The following is a 21600-nucleotide window of genomic DNA, read 5'->3' as shown; positions in this document are numbered from 1 at the left end:
TATTAGAGCTGTACTTCCTGAGATTTTGGGAAGCTCATGAATTATGTGTCAATTGAGGTTATAGTTGTATAAACTATTTTTTTCAATTATGTAACCCAATTTCTCTGTATCTATTTTTCAGTAATGTATATGATGCTGAAACTAATAAAAAGATTGAAAAAGAAAGAAAAAAACTATGTGTGTGTTAAGAACAAAAGAATTGCAAGGAACAAGGTTAGTTCTGAAGATCAGAATGGTAATCCATGTGTGGAACCAAAAGAGAGAGGGGAAATTTAAATGGATTTTTTGCATCTGCATTTATGACACAGGGTCTATATAAGTGAGGCAAAGCAGCATTGAATTTATGAGCCTTAAACTGATTACAGAGGAGGAGGTGTTTGCTGTCTTGAGGCAAATGAGGGTAGACGAATCCCCAGGGCCCTTGGGCACATTGATCTTCATAAATCAAATTATTGAGTACAGGAGATGAGATGTTATGTTGAAGTTGTACTGTATAAGATGTTGGCAAGACCTGATTTGGAGTATTGTGTGCAGTTTTAATCACCCACCTACTGGAAAGATGTAAATAAGGTTGAATGAGTACAGAGCAAATTTACAAGGATGTTGCCAGGAACAGAGGACCTGAGTTATAAGGAAAGATTGAATAAGTTGGGACTTTATTCCTTGGAACATAGAAGATTGAGGAGAGATTTGATAGTGGTATACAGAATTATGAGGGTTAAAGACAGGGTAAGTGCAAGCAGGCTTTTTTTCCTCTGAGGTTGGGTGGGACTACAACCAGACGTCATGGGTTAAGGGTGAAAAGTGAAAAGTTTATGGGGAACATGAGGGGAAACTTCTTCACTCGGAGGATCCTGAGAGTGTGGAACCAGTACAGTGGTGCATGCATGCTCAATTTCAACTTTAAGAGAAGATTGGATAGGTACATCAATGGGAGGGGTATGGTCCCAGTGTAGGTCGATGGGAGCAGGCAGTTCAATTGGACTAGATGAGCCAAAGGGCCTGTTTCTGTGCTGTACTTTTCTGTGACTTTATAAGCAAAGACTGACAACCGATGTACAAAAGATCAACTGTGCTTTTCTTTCCTCATTCATCTCACAATGTTTTTCTTTTCTCATTCCCTCTTGTACTCCACCTTTCCCCACCACTCATTCCTCTTTTACCTCCCTCATTCCTTTATATTCCCTCTTTATACTTCATTCTCCCCTTTACCCCAGTCTCCCTTTTACTGCCGTTTGCCTTTACCTGCCTCCTCTCTCTCCCTTACCTAGCTCCCTTATTCCTCCTAACTCCTACATTCAATTTTTTTACCACATCATTCCTTCTCTTACTCCCCTCATCCCTTTCCTTCTCATTCCCTCATTTACCTCTTACTCTTTCTTTTGACTCATAGCTCCATCACCTCTCATTCCCCCTTTACCTCCCTCTTTCCTCTATTAACTTAATCATTCTCTCTTTAACCATTTCTTTCCTGGTTTCTCATTCCGTTTTTTCTGCTTTCCCTCTCCCATTCTACATTCTTTCCTCCCCATTCTCATTTCTCTCCCTTATTCCCCAATCTTTTTCTCCCCATTCCTCCTTGTATCCTTAGTCAACATCATTTCCCCCACTTCCTCATTCTCCTTTCCCAAATCTATTGCCTCATTTCTTGTCCTTTTCCACCTCAAACTACCAAGGTTAGTCCCGCCGCCACTTCCCCTCCCCCATCCTCCTCCCCCGTTTCCCGCCTCCCGTCTCCCGCTTCCAACGGCCGAAGCGCGCGGAGCCCCGCCCACACAGAGCGACACTCGCGCGCTGCGGGCCGGACCCCACCTGCTGCGCAGCCATTGGCCGCCGCGTCTGGCACGTCACCGCTCTCTCCCGCCACCTCCGGTTTAAAGGCTCGAGCGCCGAGCGTCAAGCTCCTGCTCCCGGGCAAGGCGGCGACGGTGGGTGAGGGATACGGGGGGGAAATGGGACGCTTGCACAGGGCCTGGGGTGATGCGGAGTCTTTAATACGAGCAAAGCTTTTTATCTTAAAGACAAAGAGCGACTCTGGCTTTTGGAGTCAGCCTACAGCGCAGGCTAGGTCCCTTCAGCCTTCTCTGCCTATTCTTGGCACAGAGAGTCTGGCACCTCACACGTCTTGCTCAACGTGAGATATACTTTGAGGCAAAAGAAAAACACAGAGCCAGTGGGTTAAATACATTATTTGCACTTTTACCCAAGGGTTGGGTAAAGGTATGAGAGATTGGAGTATCTCAGGGGTGGAAGGGCGTGATGTGGCACGTGTAGATGGCCTCTTGTCTTTGAACAGGTTCAAGGAATGGTACCAGAGTGGCATAAAGGCAAACTGGACACTATAGCTCACTTGCAGATGTGTATGGATCTCATCTTGCAGGGGAGGGGCATTTGTAGGCGCTAAAGCATGGGATGTCCACAAAGGTCACCATATACCAAGCAGTCTGTGTCACCACCCTCCTTCATAGCTGTGAAGCTTGGGTAACCTACAGCCATGACATCAAGTCCTCGGAGCACGTAAGTCCACTTAAGCTGCCTCCAGCGCATCCTGGGAATTACCTGGCGTGAGCAGGTGCCTCACACTGAAATACTTGTAATGATGAACTGCAGAAGTATTGAGGCCGTGTTCACCCAGCATCAGCTGCAGTGGCTGGGGCATGTGATAAGGATGCCCCATGTCAGCTATCCCGCAGAGTGTGTTATACGGCCAGCTACATTATGATAGACGCTCAGCTGGAGGGCCGAAAAGCGTTATAAGGATCAGATGAAGAGTGCTTTAAGGAAGTTGAAGATCAGACCCGAGGACCTGGAGGATGATGCTGCTGACCGTACCACTTGGCGACAGCAGTGTAGGGACGGGGTTCGTATTCTGGAGATGGAAAGAACAACCAGAAGACAGCAGAAGAGAGCCAGGAGAAATGCAGCCATGATTACCACCACTACTACATGTACATTCCCACCTTCAATAGAGCTCGTGGGTCCAGGATAGGACTGTATAGTCATCAAAGATCTCTCACCGTTAACGGAGTGGACGTCGTCATCGGATTTCGATGGACAACCGAAGAGAAGAAAGCATGGGAGCAGCCTGTTTGGATCCTAAAATCAATTCTTCCCCTAAAGTCAGCTTCCCCAGCTATTATCATTACCTGATGCATTTCACTCTCAACCCCCATTCTCCTGCCTTCTCCCTGTAAAATTTCACACCCTGACTAATCAAGAACGTAGCATCCTCTGCTTCAAGTATACTCAGTAACGTGGTCTCGACAGAAGTCTGGTAATGAATTCCACAGGCTCACCGCACTCTGACTAAAGTTCATCCTCATCTCCATTCTAAAGGAACGTCCCTCTGCTCTGAGCCTCTCAAATCCAAACTGATGGCCCAAGGGAAGGGTAGTGTCAGGGAGAGACTGCCGCATGAGAGACTGAGGCAGGCAGCAAGCGGCGCAATGGAGCGCCTCAAAGGGGCAGCAGAGTGGGAGTGCGGGATGGGGGTCAGTGACTGGCAGGGGGTGGCAGAGAGGGAGAGCTAGATGGGGTCAGTGACTAGCAGGGGGTGGCAGAGAGGGAGAGCTGGATGGGATCAGTAACTGGCAGGGGGTGGCAGAGAGGGAGAGCTGGATGGGGTCAGTGACTAGCAGGGGACGGCAGAGAGGGAGAGCTGGATGGGGTCAGTGACTGACGGGGTGGCAGAGAGGGGGAACTGGATGGGGTCAGTGACTAGCAGGGGGTGGCAGAGAGGGAGAGCTGGATGGGATCAGTAACTGGCAGGGGACGGCAGAGAGGGAGAGCTGGATGGGATCAGTAACTGGCAGGGGGTGGCAGAGAGGGAGAGCTGGATGGGGTCAGTGACTAGCAGGGGACGGCAGAGAGGGAGAGCTGGATGGGATCAGTAACTGGCAGGGGACGGCAGAGAGGGAGAGCTGGATGGGATCAGTAACTGGCAGGGGGTGGCAGAGAGGGAGAGCTGGATGGGGTCAGTGACTGGCAGGGGGTGGCAGAGAGGGAGAGCTGGATGGGGTCAGTGACTGGCAGGGGGTGGCAGAGAGGGGGAACTGGATGGGGTCAGTGACTAGCAGGGGGTGGCAGAGAGGGAGAGCTGGATGGGATCAGTAACTGGCAGGGGACGGCAGAGAGGGAGAGCTGGATGGGATCAGTAACTGGCAGGGGGTGGCAGAGAGGGAGAGCTTGATGGGATCAGTAACTGGCAGGGGACGGCAGAGAGGGAGAGCTGGAAGGGATCAGTAACTGGCAGGGGACGGCAGAGAGGGAGAGCTGGATGGGATCAGTAACTGGCAGGGGGTGGCAGAGAGGGAGAGCTGGATGGGGTCAGTGACTAGCAGGGGGTGGCAGAGAGGGGGAACTGGATGGGAACAGTGACTGGCAGGGAGGGAGAGCTGATTGGGAGTCAGTGACTGGCAGGGAGCGACGCAAGGGGGTGTCAGTGACTGGCAGGAAGTGCCACAGCACAGGTGGCTCAGTGGTGAGGTTCCAGGGAAACACAGAACATAGAAAAGTAAACCACAATACGGTTGCTTCAGCCCACAATGTTGTGGCAACCTTTTAATCTACTCCAAGGTATACCTACCCCTTCCCTCCCACATAACCCTCCATTTTTATTTCATCTATGTGCCTCTCTAAGATTTTCTGAATTGTCCCTAATGTATCTTCTACCACCACCCCTGGTGGGGTGTTCCACACACTCACCACTCCGTGTAAAAAAAAACTACCTCTGACATCTCCAATCACCTTAAAATTATGCCCCTGTGTATTAGCCATTTCCACTCTGGCAAAAAGTCTCTGACTATACACTCAATCTATGCCTCTTATCTTAACAACTTGTACACTTCTATCAAATAACCTTGAGTCCTTCACTCCAAAGAGAAAAGCTCTAGCTCGCTCAACCTATCCGCATAATACATGCTCTATAATGCAGACAGCATCCTGGTAAATCTCTGCACCCTCTCTAAAGCTTTCGCATCCTTCCTATAATGAGTTGACCAGAACTGAATGCAATTCACCAAGGTTCTCCAAACTGGTCCACGATATGTCTATCATCCATGTGACAAGCTAAGACTTACTTAGATGTCCCTAGTGTATCTGCCTTTACCATCACCCCTGGCACCCACCACTCCCATAAAAAAAACCTTCTGACATCCCCACTATAACTGAGAGTGTTAATGAGATAACGGTGCGGTGTGGGGGCCTGTGAACACGGAGACATGCAGAAGAGTCAGTGTACGGGTGTAGAGGATCACGGAGACAAGCTGGGGTGTAGAGGGGTCACGGGGAGAGGGTGGAATGCGGAGGGGTCTTGGGTGGTCAAGGTGAAGTATAGCAGGGTCATGGGGACTGGGAGGTGTGTGGGAGGCATCACAGCGATGGTGAGGGGAGTAGAGCGTTTTTACGGTGACAGGAAGGAGTCTAGTGGGGGAGTTACAGGGATGGAATGAATGTAGATCATGTCATGGAGACAGGCTGTCACAGGAAGTGGTGTAGAGGGGTGAATTACAGGGAAGTGTGGGACAGGGTGAGGTTTTTAGAGCCTTAAGGAGCCATTAGTGAGGGAGGTGTGGAATAGTTTGGCGATGATTTGAGCTGTCTTTCCAGAATTTTAAATTAAGTCATTGCTTAATCAGTAGTCACCGTGAGTCAGCAAGCTGAGTGCAGGAACAACCAAATAGGTTTTGGTGCGTGTTAAGATACTAGCCAGAAAGTTACGGATGAGCTGGAATTGATGGAAAGCCACTGAACAAGATCAGCTAAAAGGGCAGGAGTCGTGGCTGGTGGAGCAATGTGCACGAGGCTTCCAACGTGCAGTGAGCTGAGATAAGGAGGCTGTCAGCTGATCTTTCTGAAATAGAATTACTAACTGACTGAGGTTGTCCAGTAGTTCACTGGAAATTGTTGATTGATTTCCAGCATATCCTTCCAACTTACCAGTATAAATCATGGTGTAATTAATAACTTTCAGCCTTTAACCCACCCTCTTTCTTTAAATACTTGAATGTTTGTTTGAAAAAACCTTGGTTAGTTTGTTTATAAAAGAAAATATCTTTGCATGCATAAAGCGTTTGGAGATCAAGCGTTAAACCCTGGAGAACGCCAGCTAGAGCTGGCAAGCTTACTGTGAACTCATGACTTTAAGTACACAGATTAATTTCACACAGTTACTGAATATTTGCAACACGGAGTTGCTTCTATTTCTGTTTGCTTCAGTTTAAAAAAAAGACTTGAATGCTTCTGCAGTGCTTTTCCCAGAAGATCTAAAAGCACATTCACAGTCCCTCCTCTCTAACTGCGTGGTACTCCCTCCTTGCCCTCCCTCACCCCACCCAATCACAGCATGGCCCTCCTTCCTCACTGCCCTTCCCGTAGCACAGCGTTCCCTCCTCACGGCTTCTCCTGCTGCTAAGCACTCCCTCCTTTCCACCCCTTGTGTGGCAGAGATCTTACTCCTTGCTACCCCTCCTGTGACACGGCACTCCCATCTCACTGCCGCTCCTGTGACACGGTGCTCCCTCTTCACTGCCCCTCCCATGTCACAGTGTTTCCTCCTCACTGCCCCTCCCATGACATAGCGCTCCCATCTCACTGCCTGTCCTGTGGCATGGCCCTTCCATCTCACTGCCTGTCCCATGACATGGTGCTCCCTCCTCACTGACCCTCCCGTGACACGGTGCTCCCTCTTCACTGCCCCTCCTGTGACACGGTGCTCCCTCTTCACTGATCCTCCCGTGACACAGTGCTCTGTCCTCACTGCCCCTCCTGTGATACAGCACTTCCTCTTCACTGCCCTTCCCGTGACACGGTGCTCCCTCTTCACTGCCCCTCCTGTGACACAGCGCTTCCTCTTCACTGCCCCTCCTGTGACACGGTACTCCCTCTTCACTGCCTGTCCCATGACACGGTGCTCCCTCTTCACTGCCCCTCCTGTGACTCAGCGCTCTGTCCTCACTGCCCCTCCTGTGACACAGCGCTTCCTCTTCACTGCCCCTCCCATGACACGGTACTCCCAACTCACTGCCCCTCCCATGAAACAGGGCTCCTTTCTTACCAACCTTCCTGCAGCACGGCGCTACCTCCTCACTTTCCCTCCCGTGACACTGTCCTCCCTCTTTCATATTGTGGTGCTCTTTTGGCACCTCGAACAATAGAAATCACTTGACACTGACCCCATCAGTGTGCTTTTTCTGGCCCTGCTGCACGCCCCTGCCCCAGCAAAGCATTTCGCCACCACTGCCCTCCTAATGTACAATTCTCCTTCAATCACTGTCTGATCAGCAGCTTTTGAGTCTGGTCTGCGCTTCTGAAACCTCAGCTTGTAACATGGGCAAACATGAAACCCAGCCATAGAAAAAATTTTGGATTTTATTTTCTGGAGCATAGGCGAATGAGGGGATAGAGGTAAACAAAATTATGATAGGTATAGATAGGGTAAATGCAAGCAGGCTTTTTCCACTGAGGTTGGATGAGAAAAGAACTTGAGGTCTTAGTTTAAGGGTAAAAGGCAAAATATTTAAGGGGAACTTCTTCACTCAGAGTGTGAGGGTAGTGAGAGTGTGGAAAAAGCTGCCATTGGAAGAGGTGGATGCGGGTTAAGCTGCAAATTGTAAGAGAAAGTTGTATAGGTATATAGATGGGAGGGGTATGGAGGGCTGTGGTCCAGGTTGATGTGGCTAGGCAGAATAACAGTTTGGTACGGACCAGATGGGCCATAGGGCCTGTTTCTGGGCTGTAGTGATTTATGACTGTATGAGCAAACTGGTGCCGGGGGTAGTGTATTGACGACAGAATCGGGGGTTGCAGTGGATGTGAAAATCCTGGGATTTGTGTTCATTAAAATACAGCAGACTGTCAGTGAGTGTAAATTGCCAGTGATCATTCAGTGGTTCATCTGACAATCTGGGAACAGGGCTGGAGGCCCAGAAGTGGCCTGTCCTGGGTTTGGAGGCCTGTCTGTTTATTTTGCTGTTGCTGTCTTGCTTTGTTCTGCTGTTATGCTTTCTGCTTGTATTGTGCTGGCGTCAGAATGTACACGATAAATAAACTTGAATCTGATTCTATTCCCTGTTCATAAAACATTACCTTCTCGTGCAGAATAACGTTTGTGATTAATGTCAAATCAATTGTGTTTTAGAGAAGAAAATGGAACCAGAAATTGAAGAAATTGTGAAAAAAATCAAGATCTTAATTGAAGGTAACACCAATTGTAAACCCCTTTTACAAACCAAACACCCATAGGACAAATGCAGGTGCTAGAAATTCAACAATAAAAATGCAGAATGTTGGTATGATGCAGCGCTTGTGGAGAGAGTCAGCTTTATTATGATTAACTTATCTGATGGGCCACATCTGCAGAGAGAGAGAAAATATAGTAAAATTTTCTTTAAAAATGCAGATTCTCAAAATCGGAAATAAAAATACTGGAAATACTAACCAAGTCAGGCAGCATCTACAGTGACAGAAAAACAGTTACATTTTAAAATATTATTTTTTTTAAATATTAAAAAATAACAAATAATGCAGCTGCCAAAGACCTGAAATAAAAATACTAAAAATACTCAGTAGATCAGGAAGCATCAACAGAGAGAAAAATAGAATTAAAGTTAATTATCTTTTAAATGCAGATGCTGAAAACCTGAAATAAAAACACTAGAAATACCCAACGTGTCAGGCAGCATCTGCAGAGTGAAAGTAAAACAAATGCAGATGCTGAAAACCTGAAATAAAATGCTAAAATGCTCAACAGGTCAGGCAGCATCTATCAAGAGAAAAAATCAGAATGAAAGTTAAAATTTTTAAAAATGCAGATGCTGTAAACCTGTAATAAAAATATTAGAAATATTTAGCAAGTCAGGTAGTATCAGCAGAGAAAGAACAACAGAGTGAACATTTCAGTTTGAAGACTATACTGGGTACTATACTCTCTCCACAGAAACTGTCTGACCTGCTGAGTATTTCCAACATTTTCTGCGTTTTTGTTTTGAGTCAAGGACGTTCAGTCAGGTCAGACCCTCTGCTAGACTTGGCTGCCGGTTTGTGTGGCTCATCTCATCGAGGGATGACTGCAGGATGCAAATGGCAGAAGCCTCCGTGCAGTTGTTGCCCTGATCTGTTGAGTGTTTCACAGCACGTTCTGATGTGTGCTGTATCTGTTTCTGCTCGGGCCGGGTTGGTTGGAGGGGAGCCTCATTGGGCCGCAGTAGGGTGAGGAAATGGAAGCCTGGCTTGAGAGCTTATTGGCAAAGAGGGAGCAAGCTGGAGGGAAATATCCCCCATACTGGACAGCAGGATCGACACAGACAGACACAGGCAAATGCACTTACAGGCACAAACATGTTTGTACACACTCAAACAAAACTGCTTGCATAATCCACAAAAATCCGCACACGCTATCTTGTACATACATATTCAGACACACAAATAATTGCATATATAATACACTTTCTAACATGTACAAACACTAAATTGCATGCAGACAGGCAAACTTGAATAGACATGTGATCAAAAGTAGCCACATATGCAAACCAAAAGCATACATGTATGCACAATCCTCATGTATGACTACTCAGTATGAAATGCACACACCCTCAAAAACATCCCCCACATATTCAATACAAATATGCGCGCGCACGCACACACACACACACACACACACACAACTAAAATGCAAACACACTACTTCACTTGAACTGTGATGGAAATTCTGGAAAATGAAGAATGGTAAAGTGAAATTAAGAGTTAAAAAAGAGAGATGTCACCTGGCGTTTTTTGGTTCAGACTGAAGGGCTGAAAATCCCAACCCACCCTGTAAAGTACTGGAATTAAATTAATTTTCTGAAGTGGCCCCAGGCACCAAATTAATCAGGTCTTTGGTCACACATTTGCAGCCTCGCCCAGGATGCCCAAATGAGAAATCTGATGCTGCCGTCGTGTTGGGTGTGAACTGAGACTGGCAGTGATGTCAGTCCAAAAGCAGCTTTACTCTAATTTCTAATTTACGATAATTTTTTCCCACCTTCTCTCTTTTTCCATTCTTCATTCTGATTATCCTTTAACCCCTTCTCTTCTCCTCACCAACCCACCACTGCCTTCTGGTGTCTCTCCTCCTTTTCTTTCTGCCATGTTCCACTCTCCTCTCCTGTCGGATTCCTCCTTCTTCAGTCCTTTACCTCTTCCACCTATCACCTCCCAACTTTTAATTCACCTCCTTCCCCAAACTCCCACCTTCCCCTCACCTGGTTTCGCCTATCACCTGCCTGTTTTTAATCCTTCCCCACCTTATTCTGGCTTCTGCCCCCTTTCTTTCCAGTTCTGAAGAAGGATCTCAGCCCAAAACGTCAACTTTTTATTCCCCTCCATAGATGCTGCCTGACGTGCTGAGTTCCGCCAGCATTAGGGTTAGGGTTAACTTCTTGTGTGTTTACTCTGCTGTTGACTTGGGTTGATGCTGTTAGCTGACTCAGCTCTATTGCTCTGCAAAGGTGTCACTTGTTGATAAAACACCACCACCCTCCCTCCCCTTCTCCCCTAACCCTATCAGACTCTGAAATAAAAAAAACTTCCTGCTTCCTCCCTTAAACCACCCCCACCGCCACTGCCTCTGCACTAGAAACTATCCCACTTCGCTGACAAATGTCAATGTATTTCAGAGAAACAAGTGAGTGATGCAGAGCTGAAGAAGTTACAAGCACGCCAGTCTGCAATGGAGAAGGACCTCGAAGAGTGTACGTATGCTACTCCCCCCTTTCATGAGACTGGTCCAGAATATCTGTCTTCACACGCAGTCTGATAGTTTTGCACATGGACACAGACACATCTGCAGAGAAAAAACTCAAGTCAGAGCAAGTGGGAAACAGATTACATGGGTACTTGTCATTGTTTTTTATCAAGAAGTAGGATATGAAGAGTAGCGAGATCAGGGAGGGGTATGCTGACTTTCTGGGGCATGTTGACATCAAGGGGGAGGAAGTGGTGGGCGCTTGAAGAACATTAAATTGAATAAGTTTCCAGACCTGAAGGGATCTATTGAGAGAGGTAAGAGAGAAGATTAGCTGTATTTATCAGATTACATGAAATCTTACAGTGAAATGTGTCCTTTGCATCAACGACCAACACGGTCCAAGCATTCTGCTGGGGATAACCCACAAGTGTTGCCACACTTTTGGTGCCAGCACAGCATGCCCACAACTTACATACCCTAACCTGTACGTACTTGGAATGTGGGAAGAAACCGAAGCACCCGGAGGAATCCCACATAGTCGTACAGACGATGTATGTGGCACCATGGTGGCCATGTGGATATTTTGTGGATGTCTGAAGAAGAGAAATTCAGATTGTGTACTGGTATACAGTCTGATATTCAATGTACTTTGAAACAATCTCCTTACAGCAGAGGGAACTGAACTCTGATGGGTGATTGCTAGTGCCGTATAGCAATTGTGCTAACTGCTACAGTACCGTGCCACCCCTTGCCAGGATTGTTGAGACTTTGACAAAGAATTAGAGATTATTAGCTACAAGGAGAGACAGGACAAACTTGGATCGTTTTCTCTGTAGTGTTGGAGGTCTGATAGAATTATGAGAGGCATAGACAGGGGACACAGCCAGAGTTCTTTTCCCAGGGTAAAAATGTCAAATACTGGAGGGCTCTGCTTTAAGGTGGGAGGGGGGAACTTTTAAAGGAGATGTGTGGGACAAGTTTTTACGATGGTGTGCCACATGGCTCAGTGCTGGGCCCTCAGCCATTCACAGTTTATTTTTGGGATTTGAATGGGAGGGGAGAATGTGATGTGTCCGATGAATGGAGGGCCAGGTGTAAAATTGAGGTGAGTGGAGTACACAAAGGGAAGGGGACAGAGGGAAATGCGGGGTGGGCATGAGGAGACAGATGGAGTGCAGTGTGGGTCGAGTGGGTGTTAATATACTGACACAGCCCTCAGAGTAAATACAGAGAGGCAGATCGTAGCTGGTTAGAGAGCTTAGGACAAGGAGCAGAATCATAGAACATAGAACAGTAGATCATCGTACAGGCCCTTCAACCCATGATGTTGTGTCGACCTTTTAACCTACTGTAAGATCGATCTATGCCTTCCCTCCCATATAGCCGGCAATTTTTCTTTCAGCCATGTATCTAAGAGTCATCTTAAGTGCCCCCTAATGGCTCTGCCTTTACCAGAAACCATGGCAGCACATTCCACACACACACCACTCACTGTGTAAAGACCTTACATTTGACCTACCCCCTATACTTTCATCCAATCTCCTTAAAATTGTGCCCCCCTCCCATTTTAGCCATTTCTGTCCTAGGAAAAAGTCTCTGTCTGTCCTCTCAATCTATGCCTCTTATCATCTTATACATATTTATCAGGTCACCTCTCGTCCTTTGCTCCTGGGAGAAAAGCCCTAGTTTGTTCAACCTTTCCTCATAGCACGTGCTCTCTAATCCAGGCAACATCCTGGTAAATCTCTGCAGCCTCAGAATCAGATTTATTATCACTGTCTTACGTGGCATGAAGATTGCTGTTTTGTGGCAGCAATGCAGTACAAATAAATTACAGAATAATTTGTGCAAAAAATGGAAAATGAAGAGGTATTCGTGGACAACAACAGGAATTCTGCAGATGCTGGAAATTCAAGGTATTCGTGGTCCATTCAGAAATCTAATGATAGAGGGGATGAAGATGTTGCTGAATCACTGAGTGTGGGTCCTTGGGCTCCTGTAATGTGGCCATTCTGGATGAGCTGAGGTGAAATCACAGGGATCATGATTGTCTATTGCAGTGTCTTTATGAGCTAATTCAAAGTTGGACTCGCTGGGAAAGAGGGAACAACAGTTGCTTGTCAGTCTATTGCATTTCCTTGTTCTGTGAATACCTGCAAAAATGAAGCCAGGGTCATGTATGGTGACGTAATATGTAGTTTAATAATACATTTACTTTGAACTTTGAACTTTAATCAGGCAGGAAGAGCTGGAGGATCAGCAATAACTTTATCGAATCGTTCCCACCCACAACCCTCTCCCCATCCTCTCTAGCAACCCAACGGAAGAGCATGATCAGAATGTGATAATTGTTCAGTGTTCATTGCCAACTGTCAGACACAATCCCTATTAGATAAAATTCAGTTAAACTCACACTTGTGAAGATAAACACAGGAAATAGCCAGCACATGAGGGTAATCTGATTTCAGCAAGGTCCCGTGGTAGTCAGAACTCTTTAGTTTAACTTTTCAGCCTGAGTGAAGCCTAGATCACACAGCTTTGTCACCAGTGTTTGATACTCCCTGCACACACACTGCGCCTAATTAGTGTGGTATGAGGAAGAGAAAGAAAAGACACAGGAGACTGCTGTTGCTGGAAATCTGGAGCAAAAAAAAACAGACTGCTAGAGGAACTCAGCATCTGTGAGGGAGGTAGATAGTCGCCGTTTCGGGTCAAAACCCTTCATCTGCACTGAAGGAGTAGAGGGGAGTTAATCAGAGGCAAGGAGGAGAGGAAGAGCAAGTGTTGGCTAGCAATGGGGGGAAGGGGTGGAATCAAGTGAGGAGGGGCAGATGGAGTGGAGGTAGCTGGTGTATAGAGGAGAGAAGATATGGTGGCACAGGAGCTGATGGGTGGTAGGTGGATCCAGGTGAGGAGATAGACAGATGGACATACAGTATAGAGGAGACAGCACAGGAACAGATCATTTAGCCCACAATGTTGTGCTGAACGAGCTAAAAAGCAAATTAAAAATACACAAACACTGATCCATCCTGCCTGCACCATGTCCATATCCTTCCATCTTCCTCACATTTATGTGCCTATCCAAACATCTCTTAAAAACCTCTAAAGTATTTGCCTCTTCCACCAAAGCGGGCGGCGCATTCCAGATACCCACCACTCTCTGAGTAAAAAAACTTACCCCTCACATCTCCCTTAAACCTACCCCCTTTCACCTTCAATGCATGCCCTTTGGTATTAGACATTTCAACCCTGGGAAACAGATACTCCCTGTGTACACTCTCTATACTTCTCATAGTCTTATATACTTCTATCAGGTCTCCCCTCAGTCTCTGATGCTCCAGAGAAAACAACCCAAGTTTATCCAGCATTTCATGATAGCACATGCTGTCTAAACCAGAGAAGGGGATGCAGATATCTGATGCATAGAGGAGAAGGAAGGTGGGATAGCGCAGGAGCAGAAGGTTGATAGGTGGAGCCAGGTAAGGAGGCGTGATGGGCAGATGGAGAATGGAAATATAGATAGCTGGTATATAGAGGTGAAGGGGAGGGGTGGCACAGAAGCTGATGGATAATAGGTGGATCCAAGTGAGGAGGAGCGATAGGTAGATGGAGGAGAGGAAAGAAAATAGTAACAGAAGCTGGGAGGTGAGATGTGGAGGTGACAAAAGGCTGCATATGTTGGAATCTGAGAGAAGAGGATGTGGAGTGTGGAGCATAAGGGTGGTGGAGAGAGCAGATGGGAACAGGGAGGGGAAGGGACCCAGTGGGAGGAATATGTGGGTGATGGGCAGATGGAATGGGTGGAGAAGGATGGTGGGAGGCTTGGGAAGGTGTAGGAGAAACTGAATAGATGGGGAAGAGAAAAGGGATAGAGGGTGGACCAGAATACCTGAAATTGGAATAGATTAGCTTGGCATAAATGTCCTCCAGACTGACCTGGATAGCCTCTGGGTGGGAAGCAGAGAGCTGAACTCATAGGCACAAGTTAATTTCTTCTGTCCCATGCCCAGTCGAGACTGGTAAAATAATTCTGAAACTTAAATAACAACAGCACATTTGAAAAGCAATTGCTCACCATTCCTTCCATCTGAGACATGCCCCATGTCTGAAAGTAACACAAACCCTGTTCTCTCCTTGTCTGCAGTGAATCATGAGATCTTCTGCCTGGAGGCAACATGCAACAAGAAGGAAGGTATGAGACCAGTCAGAGTGTGATGAGCGCGATGGCATCCAGCATCCTCACCCATCATTTTCCACCTGCAGAAATGCCTTGCACATGGCCGGGGTTGTTGTGTCTGCTGGTTGGAGTCTAGAGTGACCCAGAGCTATTCTTATCATCGGATAGTGCCTTAGAGTCGGGGATGACTTCCATTCCAGTTCTGGGGTGGCTAATGAGACCCGAGGAGGAATCCACGGTCTCTATCACAACCGGAGAAAGTGGTCACTCACCTTGTGAATGGGTGGGTAGCTTGTGAGGCAGTGGGGCTTGCATAGTAACTCCATGTGCTCCTGATGCACGCTTCACGGCTTATCATCCCATCCCAAATAAGCCTCTTTGAGCTGGGATTCCCACAGGGAATGTTAACATTTCCTCAGAGCATCCTTGAACCTTCTCCCCTGTCCGTCTGGCAATCTGTTCCCATGGCAAAGCTCAGGAGTCTGCTTTCGGGCATGCAGCTCCAACGTGGTTGACTGGGTATAACTAGATCCTTGATACTAGTGTAGACACTGAATCAACAAACAATCTGCTGGAGGAACTCAGTGGACCAAGCAGCATCTGTGAGAGGAGGAGAATGGTTTGGGGTCAGAAAATGCATCAGTGGTGACCTGAAATGTGAATTCCTTCCCACCCGTGCTCCTGACAGATGCTGTTCAACCTGCTAAGTTCCTCTAGCTGGTTGTTTGCTGCTCCACATTCAGTCATCTCTCTCGTGTCTCTGAGAAGACGCTAATATCTTTACATACACTTATCATGAAATCTGAAGATGTTGTGCTGAGCTTCCTCTGAGCCTTGATATCCTGCTAGAATTAGCAAAGGTCTCAGTAGCACAGGAGAGCAGGGATCTTTGCTGCCTTGTAGATCATGGGTTTGGTATTGGAATTGGTTTATTATTGTCACATGTACCAAGATATAGTGGAAAACTTGTCTTGCATACTGTTCATACAGATCAGATCATTACACAGTGCATTATGCTAGTACGCGGTAAAACAATAACAATGCAGAATAAACTGTGACAGTTACAAAGAAAGTGCAGTGCAGATAAAAGATAAGGTACAAGATCATAATTAGGTAGACTGTAAGGCCAAGAGTCAATCTTATCATTCAAGAGTGTGATAACAGTGGGTTAGAAGCTGTCTTTGAGCCTGGTGGTGCATGCCTTAAGGCTTTTGCATCTTCAGCCTGATAGGAGAGGGTAGTTAAGAGAATGGTGTCTGGTAATTTCAGGCTCCAGCCAGCTCTGAGACTGGGTGGAAGTCAGTGCTGTTGGATCACAGCTTAATTAACACTCCTTCAGTGATTTCCACGCCTGTCAACCACCCGCCCTCCTTCCTGTCCATCCCTCCTTCCTTCTCGTGCATCCCTGTCCCTCCCCCTCCGTCCCCTCCCTCCTCCCCATACATCCTGTCCTCCCCGTCCCATCCCTTCCTCCTACCCATCCATCGCATCCTCCCATCCCTCCTCATCATCCATCCTGTCCATCCATCCCTCCTGCTCATCAATCCCTCCCTCCTTCCCTACTGCCTACATCCTCCTGCATCTCCTCCCGCCCCACCAAATTGTCCTGAAACTGCATTCCTCTGACATTGCCCACGTCGCCCTTTGCCCTTGCTCACTGCCTCCCTCCTTGGCTTGCCTGATTCCTCACTCCTCCACTCCACTGAGGGGGGCAGCATAATACATCACTGGTGAGATCGCTGACTCTATGCACTGTTTCAACCCTGACCTCCGGTACTTGGTCTGTGTGGAGTCCGCGCTTTCTTCCTGTGATCGGCTGGGTTTCTCCCTGGTGTTCTGGTTCCCTCCACATCCCAACGACAAGCGAGGTTGGTGGTTTACTTTGCAACTGCAAATGGCCCCCCAGTGTGCAGGTGAACAGTAGAATCTGGCAGGAGTTAAATGAGAATAAAGGACCATGTAAATGGGTCAGCATCAAGTCAGTGGGCCAAAGGGCCCGCGACCACCTCTCCGTGGTCCTATTCGGCCTTTCTCTCTGACACAGAATAGGTTGTGGGAAACACGCAGGTGAACAGGACTCTGTGATCTGCTGTTGCCTTGATGGACTGAATGGCTTCTTGCATCACGTCGAAACATGAAAGCTATCAAAATACCAGAAACTGTCCAGATGAGCTCATGTAAATGATGAGTTCACAGAGTGTTTATAAGAGCAGCACACTCTGGAGCCAAGCAAAAGTGGTATTGTGGCATGCAAAAGAATGAATTAAATAATCACTCTGAAGAATCCCCGATGTAGCAACTGTCATAATAAAGTTAGCTTTTCCATTCAGTTTAAGGGGGAGATGGGCCCAAGACTAGGAGAGTTAATGAAGAACATTAAGACAGCTAAGTAAAGCACAGTCACAGGATAGGTCGGTCAAGATACAATGATGGACATTTAAGGGCATCTTTCAAAAGGCATGGAATGGTTACATTCCAGCAAGGGAAAACATTCCAGGAAGAGCGCTCATATTTCACGGTTAATCAGACTTGAGAGAAAGCCATGTCATTATGGAAAGAGAGATTGAACACACCACGAGGTTGCTCAGAATATAAAGTCTGACTGAAAATTCAGTAAGGAAGCAAAAGTTTGGGGTAAGATTAGGCAGAAATATAAAAACGGGGTTTCAGGGTTTACAAAGAAAAGTTTTTTTTAATGGGTAGACAGGGTAGGTCACAAGAGACTGCAGATGCTGAAAATCTGGAGCTACACACGAAATGAGATCATAAGACATAGGAGCAACACACACAAAGTGCTGGAGGAACTCAGCAGGCCAGGCAGCATTTATGGAGAAGAGTACAGTCGACATTTCGGGCCAAAACCCTTCAGCAGGACTGGGGAAAAAAAAGCTGAGGAGTAGATTTGAAAGGTGGGGGAAGGGGAGAGAGAAACAGCAGGTGATAGGTGAAACTTGGAGGGGGAGGGATGAAGCAAAGAGCAAGGAAGTTGATTGGTGAAAGAGACAAAAGGCCATGGAAGGAAAAAGGGGTGGGGGGGGAGGAGCACCCGAGGGAGGCGATGGGCGGGCATGGAGATAGTATAGGAGGGAAAAGGGAATGGGAAATGGTGAAGGGGGGGCGGTCAGGCAGCATCTATAGAGGGAAATGGATAGTTAATGTTTTGGGCCAAGGCTCTTCATCTGGACTGAAAATAAAGGGGAGTTTGTTGGTATAAAAAAGTAGGGGTGGAGCAAGAGTTGGCAGGTGATGGGTGGATCCAGTCTAGGAGGATGATAGGCAAGTGAGAGCAGGGAGTGGGAATAATGTGCACAAGGAATTCTGCAGATGCTGGAAATCTTGCACAACAGACTCAAAATGCTGGGGGAACTCAGCAGGTCAGGTAGCATCTGTGGAGGGAAATAAGCAGTCAACATTTCAAGCTGACCCCAATCATCAGGGTCCTGATGAAGAGTTTTGACCCAAAATATCACTAGTTCCTTTCTGACCTCCTCAGAGGGCAGTGTAGTAGCATTGTGGTGAGCATAACACTTTACATCACCAGTTACAAGATGGGGGTTCAGTTCCTGCCACTTTCTGTCAGGAGTCTGTACATTCTCCCCGTGGCCACTTGGGGTTCCTCCCACATTCCAAAGGTGCATGGGTTAGGGTTAGTGAGTTGTGGGCACGCTCTTGGGGGCTACCACCAACACATCTTGGACTCTGTTAGTCATTAATATAATGCATTTCACTGTCTTGTTTTGATGTACATGTGACAAAAAGAAAGCTAATCTTCAAAATACTTAAAGATACTGCTCGGCCTGCTGAGTTCCTTCAGCAGATTGTTTGTTGCTCTGGATTCCAGCACATGCAGTCACTCTGAAAAGGTTCTAGTCTGCACACTGAGGGGATTTACTTCCGTTCTTTTGCCTTATTCACCCACAGTGGAGGCTCTTCCTCTTACCCACTTCCACAACCTGGTGAAGGGCCTTTGATTAGAAATACTAATTCCTTTTCTCTTCCCAATCTGCTGAATGTTTTCAGCAATTTCTGGAGCACCACTGTCATTATTTCAGGACTGGAAAGAAGGTTAGGGAGGTAGTCAGTGGGGGAAGGGTTGGAGCAAGAGTTGGTGGGTGATAGGTGGATTCAAATGAGAGGAAGAAGATGGGCATTTTCTTTTTTCCATTTTAGATTCAGAATCAGTTTGTTGATCATTGTTTTGTAATGTGAAATTTGTTTTGCGGTAGCATCGCATTTTAAAAAATTGACGTTACACTCAGTGGCCACTGTATTAGACAGACCTGTACACCTGCTTATTAATGCATATATCTAATCAGCAACTCAGTGCATAAAAGCATGCTGATATGGTCAAGAGGTTCAGTTGTTGTTCAGACCAAATATTGGAATGGGAAGAAATGTGATCTAAGTGACTTTGACCGTGGAATGATTTTGGTGCAGACAGGGTGGTTTGAGTATCTCAAACTGGTGATCTCTTGGGTTTTTCATGCACAACACTCTAGAGTTTACAGAGAATGGTGTGATAAACCAAAAAAAAACAAATAGTAAGTGGCAGTTCTGTGGGGGAAAACGGCCTATTAATGAGGGAGGTTGGAGGAGAATGGCCAGACTGGTTCAGGCTGACATGAAGGTGGCAATAAGTCAAAGAACCACACGGTATAACAGTGATGTGCAAAAGAGCATGTAGGTTTTCACAAGTAAAATGGTGGAGGCGTTTTATGTTTCAGAAAAGCACTAGCAACTCATTTATTGAACACCAAAAGCTGAACACAAAGCGTGCTAGAAGTCCTTTACATAATTACCTCATCATGTCAGACCTGCCTCTTAAAGTGAACCCCAATCCAATGTCGGCGGTTGTGAATTCTGTACGTTTCCACCAATTACATTACCCTACAAGCATTTCTGAATGCACAATACATCAAACCTTGAAGTGGATAGGCTACAGCAGAAGTCCACAAACATGCATTCTGTGGCCACTTTATTAAGTAGGAGGTACCTAATGAAGTGGCCACTGAGTGTATTTTCTATCAGTCTTCACAATAGAGAATACAAGTAATAACCCAATGCATTGAGTTATACAGCACATAGCATCAAAACCCACCCAGCCCAATTAGTCCATGTTGAACCCATCCAAGCTAATTCCATTTACTAGAAACCACAGAGAGTTGTGGACACAGTCAGTACATCACGGAAACCAGCATTCCCTCCGTCTATCCTTCCGGCAGCCTTGGTTAAAGACCCCAGCAACTCTGGACATTCTTTCTTCTCTTCTCTTTGGGTAGAAAATACAAAAGACTGAAGCATGTACCACCAGTCTCAAGAATAGCTTCTGTCCCGCTGTTATCAGACCCTTGATTGGACTACCAAGATGGCGCTGGTGAGACATGGCAACATTTTGCAGACAGATAACAAAACTACGTAGGATTCTACTAACTACACCATTTATGGACTACAATCATTGCTATGCGCAGCCGGTAATTCCCTTTGGGAGGTGTGCCTTTGAACCGTCTGTATCACCTGGAGTTTTTGCGATATCCTGAAGGATTCAGCGAGCTGGACTCTAGAGAATGCAAATAACACTGTGGCGGCCATTGCTGGAGTGAACTTGCAGCTGGGTTGAAGCAGCAAGACCTGGGCCCAGGAGTGATAAACGAACTGATGTTTATCCAGTTTAAGCGCCAGGCCAGAGTAAAGTGTTTAAACCTTCAGCCAATGGTGAAAGACAAACTGATGTTCAGCATAAAACTCCGTGAGGCTGTGGCCTCGACCAGCTACTGTGCTGATCTGGCTCTGTGGCTGTGGCCTGGACGAGCTACTACGCTGAACTGAGCCTGTGGCTGTGGCCTGGACAAGCTACTACGCTGAACTGAGCCTGTGGCTGTGGCCTGGACGAGCTACTACGCTGAACTGAGCCTGTGGCTGTGGCCTGGACGAGCTACTACGCTGAACTGAGCCTGTGGCTGTGGCCTGGACGAGCTACTACGCTGAACTGAGCCTGTGGCTGTGGCCTGGACGAGCTACTACGCTGAACTGAGCCTGTGGCTGTGGCCTGGACGAGCTACTACGCTGAACTGAGCCTGTGGCTGTGGCCTGGACGAGCTACTACGCTGAACTGAGCCTGTGGCTGTGGCCTGGACGAGCTACTACGCTGAACTGAGCCTGTGGCTGTGGCCTGGACGAGCTACTACGCTGAACTGAGCCTGTGGCTGTGGCCTGGACGAGCTACTACGCTGAACTGAGCCTGTGGCTGTGGCCTGGACGAGCTACTACGCTGAACTGAGCCTGTGGCTGTGGCCTGGACGAGCTACTACGCTGAACTGAGCCTGTGGCTGTGGCCTGGACGAGCTACTACGCTGAACTGAGCCTGTGGCTGTGGCCTGGACGAGCTACTACGCTGAACTGAGCCTGTGGCTGTGGCCTGGACGAGCTACTACGCTGAACTGAGCCTGTGGCTGTGGCCTGGACGAGCTACTACGCTGAACTGAGCCTGTGGCTGTGGCCTGGACGAGCTACTACGCTGAACTGAGCCTGTGGCTGTGGCCTGGACGAGCTACTACGCTGAACTGAGCCTGTGGCTGTGGCCTGGACGAGCTACTACGCTGAACTGAGCCTGTGGCTGTGGCCTGGACGAGCTACTACGCTGAACTGAGCCTGTGGCTGTGGCCTGGACGAGCTACTACGCTGAACTGAGCCTGTGGCT

General features: G+C 47.3%; 1 protein-coding gene across 1 annotated transcript in view; it reads left to right on the top strand.

Moving 5' to 3' along the window:
* Positions 1-1852: 1852 nt before the first annotated feature.
* LOC134339007 (synaptonemal complex central element protein 1-like) overlaps positions 1853-21600 on the top strand; it is a 60818-nt gene continuing 41070 nt past the window's right edge. Inside the window, exons 1-4 of the mRNA XM_063035240.1 lie at positions 1853-1928; positions 8138-8197; positions 10653-10727; positions 14871-14918. Coding sequence (XP_062891310.1) covers positions 8146-8197; positions 10653-10727; positions 14871-14918 — 175 coding nt within the window. The 5' untranslated portion in view covers positions 1853-1928; positions 8138-8145. The remainder of the gene's footprint in view (positions 1929-8137; positions 8198-10652; positions 10728-14870; positions 14919-21600) is intronic.

The sequence above is a fragment of the Mobula hypostoma genome, chromosome 28 (genome assembly GCF_963921235.1).
Source record: "Mobula hypostoma chromosome 28, sMobHyp1.1, whole genome shotgun sequence".
Taxonomy (NCBI): Eukaryota; Metazoa; Chordata; class Chondrichthyes; order Myliobatiformes; family Myliobatidae; genus Mobula; species Mobula hypostoma.
Note: the sequence above shows the minus strand (reverse complement) of the source record. Positions and strands in the feature narration are given on the sequence as shown.